General features: G+C 44.6%; 1 protein-coding gene across 10 annotated transcripts in view; it reads right to left on the bottom strand.

Moving 5' to 3' along the window:
• Nucleotides 1-2,659: 2,659 nt before the first annotated feature.
• TAF1A (TATA-box binding protein associated factor, RNA polymerase I subunit A) overlaps nucleotides 2,660-9,083 on the bottom strand; it is a 37,172-nt gene continuing 30,748 nt past the window's right edge. For 7 of the 10 annotated variants that reach the window (XM_037895676.2, XM_043543620.1, XM_037895681.2 and 4 more), the window contains one exon: nucleotides 8,550-8,890. In XM_037895676.2, the coding sequence (XP_037751604.1) occupies nucleotides 8,748-8,890 (143 nt within the window). In that variant the 3' untranslated portion in view covers nucleotides 8,550-8,747. Of the gene's footprint in view, nucleotides 5,896-8,549; nucleotides 8,891-9,083 lie in introns of those variants that run through there. The other 3 variants (XM_037895679.2, XM_043543619.1, XM_043543617.1) reach the window with 2 other exon arrangements.

Genomic DNA, 9,083 nt, shown 5'->3' with positions numbered 1-9,083 from the left:
ATGAATGGTGTGGAGAAAAGGTGTTATTTACCCTTTCCTGTAACACAAGAACCAGGGGTCACCTGATTAACTTAATAGGCAGCAGGTTTAAAACAAACAAAAGAAAAGTACTTCACACATCGCAGAGTCAACCTGTGGAACTCGTTGCCAGCAGATGTTGTGGATGCTAAAAGTATAACTGGGTTAAAAAAAGAATTAGGTAAGTTCATGGAGGATAAGTCCACCAATGGCTATTAGCCAAAATGGCTAAGCCTCTGACTGCCAGATGCTGGGATGGATCACTTGATAATTACACTGTTCTGCTCATTCCTTCTGAAGCATCTGACATTTGCCACTGTCCGAAGACAGGATGTTGGGCTAGATGGGCCATTGGTCTGACCCAGTATGGCCGTTCGTATGAGTTACTCTGGATTTGCATTGTTGTAACTGAGATGAAAATCAGGCCTAAATAATGTGAGGACGGAGATAGGGCCAAATTCTCCTCTCAATTAGCCTGGTTTCACACTGGTGTAACTAATTACTTTAGTGCAGAGATACTTCAAAGCCATCAAGCTGTTCCCTACCCTCTTATTTCCCTCACCTGCACCCCACTCCTTGCTGCTTTGTTTCATGTTTCTTTTTCCTAAATTAAATAGATGGAGTCTCAGCTACTGTAAGCTTTAATATGTAGTGCACATAATTCCTCCCAGGTGGCTGATGCTAGAGCTTTGAAGGGTTTGTGGTTCTTAGTTAAGGACTCCATCACTTGCCAAGCAGGTCAGACAGCAGGGTCTACAGGAACTGACTTTTTAAAAATATTCTAGAAAGGTTTAGCAATTGTTTTTAGATGAGCCTAAAATCAAATACCATTTTCCCTTTTCTTTGGAAGTTACTGGGCTTAAGTTGTTTAACATCTCTGTTCTTTAACCTCCCCCTCACTTCCCCGATTAATACTTTTAATTTCAGGAGACAATTACGATTCAGAAGGATTATTGGAAACCCCTTCTCTTCCAAGGGGTGATATGCACCTCTCAATTCTTGTCGAGTCAAAGAAAGATGGAGCCATCCTGAAGTGCAAGACCCCAGAAGAAAGCACAGACCAGAAAAAGAACAGGCTGACAAACTAGCCTTAAGGGAAGCAAGTACCTTTGTGTGGACCATTCCAGAAACATGCTAAACCTGAAAGACAACAGTAATGAGATCTGGAGAGAGAACTAACATCAGGGGGTATCCATGTTAGTCCGTATCCACAAAAACAACAAGGAGTCTGGTGGCACCTTAAAGACTAAGACTTATTTGGGCATAAGCTTTCATGGGTAAAAAACCCACTTCTTCAGATGCATGGAGTGAAAATTACAGATGCAGGCATATATTGACACAAGAAGAGAATGTGTCAGTATGCCTGCATCTGCAATTTTCACTCCATGCATCTGAAGAAGTAGGGTTTTTTACCCACAAAAGCTTATGCCCAAATAAATCTGTTAGTCTTTAAAGGTGCCACTGGACTCCTTGTTTTTGAGGGAGAAAGAAACCCTCCCTAAACCCAGGGAATTTTGCAAACCCTCTCTTCAAGTCTATCTAGCTTGACTACTGGTACCTGTGATTTCTAAAGAAAAATCAAGCATAACTTCTATGAATCTTGTACATTAAGAAGTTCATCCTAGCTAGGATATGTAGAATGAACCTAAACTTCGTCTCTCAGAAATTCTGTTCTTCTGATGAAAGTCTAATGCTAGCAATCATATAACTTTGACTTGTAATCTTGTCAGATTTCACAAATAAGGCCTGATCAAATCTTGATTTAGAGACTGCCAAGAAAAAACAAAACCCCAGGGTATTGCAAAAAGTGGTGTTACCATTCTTATTACTAAATCCCAATTGAATTACTGTCCACTTTAGCGCTGGATTTGGCAGGGATGGAATGTCTTTCAGTTTAGTTTTACATTTAAGGTCCTGACCATTTGATGTTATTAAAGATCAGCTAGCACATTTCCCATGAGCCAATATTACTCCTGGCCAAATTCCCACTTGGATAATTACAGTCTGCCTATCTACACTTACCATGCAGTTTCAGTTGGACATGCTGTTCTATCATTATTCACTTGCTATTGCGTTGTTGAAGAACTTCTTCATTCCATCCCAGTGGCAATTCACCAAAACATGCTTTACAGGTTATGTACAGAGGAAAGACCCTATATACTTGTAAGCTGTAAGAACTGGTTGTTAGCAGTAACAGTTCTAAGTAACTACTGTGTGAAAGGTAGTTGTATGAGTTTTATTTTAATATAAACAATATGTGAACCTAACACCTTTACCAAGTTTGTAACCAGGTTGCATCATGACTGATTTCACATATAGTTCATGACCATATGATATTAACACCTGAATCCTAAGAAGATGGGGGGCTGTGAAGGATCCCCAAGGTGCAGCCTGGGACTGTGGGACCATTGTGCCCCCTGAACTTTCCCCAGCTTGGGCTGTCTCTCACATTGCCTTGCTAGTGACCAGCACAAGCCCCTCCAGGTACTGTGATCACTCAGCACAACAGCATGTGGAGCCCCACACCCAGCTAGATTGCATGAATGCTTCCAGAGCCACTCATGAATCACGCAGAGAAAGGCACCAGCCAAATCCCCCCAGCTCCCAGCACTGCACCTCAGGAATATACCGTCTTGCACTGTTCAAGACAAGCAATGCAGATTTATTAATAGGTTCACCACTTCCATCAATGGAAAGTGGCTATACACCAGCTTTTGCAAAACCCGAGCAGATTTGCCACACACATCATACAAACTTACTGGTAAAGATAAACAGTTAAATTTATTGACTACAAAAGATAGATTTTTAAGTGATAGGCAAAGAGTCAGAGTTAGTTACCAAAAGAAATAAAAAATAAGCATGCAGTCTAAATTCTCATCCCTATTAGACTGGGCAACAACTAGATTAAGCAATTTTTCTCACCCCACTGGATATTGCAGTTCATAGTACACAGATTTCACCCTTGAAATCTGGGCCAGTCCCTTCCGTTCAAGTCTTCAGAGCGTCCTTCTTGCTTGCAGCGTAGATGGGTAAAGGAGAAAGGCCCAGCATGTGGGCACTGTGTCTGTTTTATACCCTCTGTCCTGTGTGCTTGGGGAGCACAAGTCTGGGCATGCCTAGGGGCATTTCTGAGACTCCAGGCAAGGTTGAGCAATTCCCCTGGGGTGGCCTCATGCAGGTGAGTCATTGCATTGTAGCTCCCTTGCTAGACAATGGCTGTTGATGGGTTGTTTGATACCACGCTTGGGCGTTGGTTACTTTCCTTGCTGTTGCCTCTGGGGAGCTAATATCTGGCTGATTCCCCAATTTGCAGCATATTTTAGTGACAACCATACAACACAATTCTCATAACTTCATATGCATTAATGATATACATATATGGGTAAAGAAATGACTTTCAGAAGATCATAGCCTTTCCCCTGATACCTTACAAGGCATGCTTTATATGTAAGATCACAATGATATAAAAATGAGGAATATGGAAGTTACAAGACGCTCCTCCAAGGTACAGTATGTCACACCTCCCCCCTTAGTTTACTGCAAGGGGGATAGCCACTGACTATCTCGAAGGCAGTTTGTGTTATACTTCTTTTGGCATCCAGCCATCAAGGCCATGAGGCGACATGCCTCAGTTTCCCCTTTACACAGCAAACCAGGTTTATTATGGTTTCTCTGCTGTGATAAGCTTTAAGTCTGTTTACATATATTAACTGAGAAGTAGCATTAGCATAAGGTTTAACATCAGTATCAAAATTCTTATCCCAATACTTAACATTAATACCAAAATTTTTATCACAAAAGGGTGTTTACAAGTATCATACCACACCCTTTGTTCAGAGAGTCTGATTTGAGGTTGGTTTGTTCATTACCCATGGTGTCCTTTGACTCTCTCCCATGTAATCAATTACTGGCTTTTCTTTCCCTCCAGTGGCCCCCTCTGCCTGGTTTCTTACTTTAATCATGTTTCTGGGATTTTGGTACCTCAGGGTCTGACAAGACAGGAATTTAGGGGGATCCTGTATATTGGCTGGCTCTTTGGGGAGCTGTCTTTCAAGCCCAGGACTGTACATATGCAAAAAATCCAGTTCCTTTTTGAGGTTACTCTGTGTTTCCCTCTCCCAGCACTGAGTTCTTCCCTGCCCCCTAGAGGGCTGTGATCTGTGCTAGGTTTGTTTACCCTTTGATCAGATGCACCTTTTTACAGCAGCTTTCCCATAACTGCTCTGTGTCTCACCAGCCTGGGGGAAGACACCCCCTTCTCTGCCAGTTGGGTCATTTGCATTCTCACAAACCACCACCTGGCAATTTCCTGGTCTCAACTCCTCCGCTATCACAGGCATTGGAGCTGCACTGCTGGCAGCTAACAACTGGGACAATTCTCTCCCTGACAGGCATTACACCCCTCATCCCTTCCTGATGTGGTGTTGCCTCCAGATACAGTGCAGGAGCTGGGCTCAACCACACCCACACCTGGAAGCATGTGGCTTCCCCCTGCTGTAGAGGAATCAAGGAGCCCCCCCCATTCCCTCAGCAGTTTGAGACCTTATCCTTTCCCTCGGAGGTCCCAGCATAAGACTCCCTCCCGCCACAGGCAAATACTTTAACCTGAGCTACACAAAAAAAATCATGACCAAAAAACAGGGACACTTCCTAGTTGACAATTATCCCCACAGTCAAAACACTTTCCAAACCTTCCCACACCACATGGATTTAGCTAGTGGTACGAGAAATCTGCTTTTGCCCACCCCCACAATCTCTGCCATTTGGCCAGGTAATATACTAGCCTTTGGGACCACACTCTGCTTAACCAGAGAAATCCGGGGTCCTGTATCCTTCTGCCCCAAGTACTCCCTGCCATTAATTCTGACAACCTTAACGTGCTCCATATCTGGTTCTGCAGAGGCTAATCTCACAAAACCAGTATGATAGGTTTCAATTGCTTGGGGGGGAGGGGAAAGGGGTTCTGTGTTGAGAACAGCAGAACTAACATGAGCTATTCATTGCCTGCTTCCTCTGAGCACAGGGCATTTATTCCTCAGATGATCAGTGAATTACACTGATCGCACCTTTTGGGCTCTTCTGCTTTTACAGGAGATTTGGGATGAGGGTTAGAGGAATGATCTGGGGGAGGTGAGTACCCAGCATCCCAGCCACCCTCTTTGTTGCTAGGAATAAAATGGGATCTTCCCGTCCCACCAGCTTTAAACACCTCTTTCAGTGGTTTGTTTTCAATAGATGGCTGGGTCTGTTCAAAGGCAACAGCTAGAGATGCCATCTCATCCACAGACTTTACATCTTTGTCCCATAGATACTGCTTTACATCCACCTTACATATACCTAGGAAATGCTCTTGAGCAGCAAGATACAAGCTTTGAGGGAATGTTGGAACACGTTTGCCCCTCACCCATTTTCCCATCCATTCTTTCATTTTGTTCACATATTCCCCATTACTCCATACCAATATCCCTCTTAAGGTCCCTAAAATTTAACTCTATGTTTCAGGTGTAATCTGAAACCTTTGTAAAACTGTTTTTGAATTTACAGTAGTCTAAAACATCCTCAATAGGCATTTCACTGAATACACTCAGAGCTTTACCAGTTAATTTTGCAATCAGGGTAGGAACTCTCTTGGCATGAGGGATTTCGTGCACTGCATAAAGCCTTTCAAAGGTGACCAGATATTCAGCAATATCATCTGCCTCATTGTATGCAGGACATAAATGGTCCCAACTGTGGATTTTTGGCGTGACGGAAATCGCTGGTGTTGGTGGGTTCTCGTTCTGCTTCTCTAGCAGGTTCAGTTGGTGTTTTTGCTCTCTTTCTTTCCGCTTCTCGTTTATCTCCCGTTATTTCAAAGTCCCATCGATGCCCGAGGCCCTGCAGGAAGCACAGGAGATCCTGATGGTAAACCTGCCTTGGGACCATTTTAAGTGTCCCTGCCTCAGCAGCACCACTCCCCATTGCGGGGGACATCCCGCTAGCGCTTGCCTACACGGAGCTGTCAAGCCTCGGACTTTGGGAGGCGGACTCAGAGAAGCCCTCTTCGGACTCCAGACCCTGGGCACCGACAGCGGGATTCGAGGTGGTGCAGACCTGCAGAGGCACGCGTCCCTGGTATGAGCGTCGAGACTGACCCATCGGGTCTCCAATGTCTCAGCACCAGTCGTGCAACTAATCGACAAAACGGGGTCACCAGTCACCCGCCCCCCTGCACCCATCACCGAAACATGAATCCCCTTGATTGGGGAGATTCTATCGACAACCGGCCTGCTCCGACTCCTGGTCCCGCCCTAGGGGATACAGGTCAAGCTGCGTGAGGTGTAGATTGCCAGTCTACCAACGCAGATCTGCCGAACGCTGTGGGATCCTGGGGATCTTCAGGAGGAACTCGTTCCAGACAGGTCGGCATTGAAGCACAGCGGCTGGCACTGCAGTGAGGCGGGCCACCAGGCCAGCCAGTCACGGTCAATCCTCTGTCTATAGCACCAGCCACTGAAGGAATATGGAGAGACTTTCCCAGTCTCTATTGATGCAACCATGCAGTGTAGTATGGTGGGTGTGGATGAGTCAACAACATACAGACAGATGCCCTGGGAAAATGATGTTTGGATATGCTGAACTTTAGTGGTTTTTACACTAAATACATAGCAACCATGTTCAGTGCGACCAGATTCTGATATGCTACAGGTCAACACATGGTCCACAGTGGCAAACAGTTATTGATTTTCCATGTTCCTGACTCTGATTCAATTTTCTAAATGCTTCACATAGTCTGCTACCAAGCCAACCTTCATAGTTTTTTGTCTGGATGAGTGTGTTCTGCAATGTACTGTAAGTAGGTTTGGAAGGACCAGATTTTTATTGGTAAACGTCTGTAAAAGTCATACACACAAATCGATGAGAAAAAATATTTCCATAGATAACTAAGTGTACAATTTAGTCACAGAGGTCACAGATTCCGTGACTTTACTGGACCTCCGGTGACTTCTTCCACTTCAGCTGTCACCAACTGAAACCAGGGCTGGAGGCGGAAATGAGCACCCCTGTCCTACAACTGGGCTTGGATGGCTGGAACCAGGACCCTGCAGTCACTGCCCTGCGGTTTGAGGGTGGAGAGGGGACGGACACACTACAGCAGGGCTGCGTGACCCTGTCCAGCAGCTGCGGCCAACTCCAGAGTGGGGGCTATGTGCACCCCCGCTGGCTCCAGCCGGAGCTTGGCAGGGGCTACAGCCAGGGCCACGAACCCCTGTCCGGCAGCTGCGGCCCGCTATGGAGCGGGGACTGCACGCCGCCCATGGCTGTGCCCCTGCCCTATGACTTCAGCTGAGGTCTGGAGCGTGGACCGTGCACCCCCACACAGTGGCTGCAGCAGGGGCCATATGCCCCCCTTGTGGCTTCCCAAGGCTGCGGCTGGGGGTTGGCAGGGGCTGCAGCCAGGGCCGTGTACCCCTGTTCTGCAACTGCGGCCAGCTCCAGAGTGGGGGGGATGTGAGCTCCCCCCCTGTGGCTGTGCCCCCCACTGGAGCCACGGCTGTGCCCCCACCAGGGTGGGGGGGCTCAGCCTGTCAGTCCTCCCTTCCCCCATGAGACTTCACTCCTCCCTGCTGCCTCCCCGGTTATTTTTAGTAAAGTCACGGACAGGTCACGGGCTCTGTGAATTTTTGTTTATTGCCCGTGACCTGTCCGTGACTTTTACTAAAAATAACTGACAAAATCTTAGCCTTAATGATAACAGAAACTTATAGATGGGCAAAGAAAGAAGAATGCTGCTTGAAAACCTATTGGAGTTTGATTTATGGTTATTTATTTTGTATATTTTGACTATTTGTATTTTCATGGTTATAAAGCTTTAACTTTTTTAATCCGTTTTTAATCATTAAATAATCACTGTCTGACCTGCCTCCTATTGTCCAACACTCCCATCCCCACCCCCACAAATTTCCTGCAACTGTGAAAATTTAAATAAAAATAGAAAAAAATGCTTAAAAATAGATATTGGCCAGTGATGTTATTTAAAAAAAAAATAATTCTGCCAAGTCTAACCATAAGCCACTATTAATTAAGCCTATGTACTCCACACACTTTTTTCATAGTAATTGATTCCACAGATTTCTCAGCATAGAAGATAATTCCTAGATGGAGTCAACTAGCAACATGTCTTGCTTACTTGTTTAAGTATTTCTCAGACTGCATTTCTTGCAACATAACAAGTGAGAGGGTGGGAAATTCCCCTATGGGAACACATGACTTGGAAAACTCCAGCTGCAGCCAGACATTAACTATTTTATGTCACTGGTCAATTTGACTGGATTTGAAACATGGCCTTCCTCCGCTCCCATTTAAGGCAATGTCAAAACTCATTTGGACTTAAATGGGAGCAGGATCTGTCCCAATATCAGCAAGCCATAGGTACATTGCTTCACAATTACTAAATACCTCTCAAATATATTCTTGAGGCATCAGCTCTGCTTATTAAATCTCACACAAATATGGAATAAAATATTAAAGAAAGCAGATTCCCTTACCAATGGATTTACTTCCCTTTTATTATAAATAAGAATACAAACCAAAGAATGTGGCCAGCAATATATTGAGTCTAGTACTGAGCTAGCAATCCATTCTCAAAGTTCTTTGTAGTGAGAACCTGTAAAGAAAAGCCTCACAGAAAAACTGGGAAAATAATTTAGCATTTTTAATAAGAGGACCTTAAAGACATCTTGTAAACATCAAAGATGCGTGCAGGAATCCAAAACACCAGATGCTCTCAAATGGGTAGAGCTGTGTTTCTTCACAAATTTCTTCATTGTCCGAAACTTTTCCTTCTTGGCTTTGCAGCCTTCATGTGAAACATATCTGAAGTATTTGCAATCTAAAACAAAATGAAATGACGTTATAAACCACAATGTGATACAAACTGAAGAACACAAAATGCTTTTAATTTGCACAAGAGGCATTTCCCTGAGCACAAATGTTCCCTTAAAAGAAAAGTTTCTATAATAGGAGTCACTGGTATAAGAGGTGCATGCATAAGGTATATCACCACCACCAAATAAGCAGGTATA

This window comes from Chelonia mydas, chromosome 3 (genome assembly GCF_015237465.2).
Source record: "Chelonia mydas isolate rCheMyd1 chromosome 3, rCheMyd1.pri.v2, whole genome shotgun sequence".
Classification (NCBI taxonomy): Eukaryota; Metazoa; Chordata; order Testudines; family Cheloniidae; genus Chelonia; species Chelonia mydas.
Note: the sequence above shows the minus strand (reverse complement) of the source record. Positions and strands in the feature narration are given on the sequence as shown.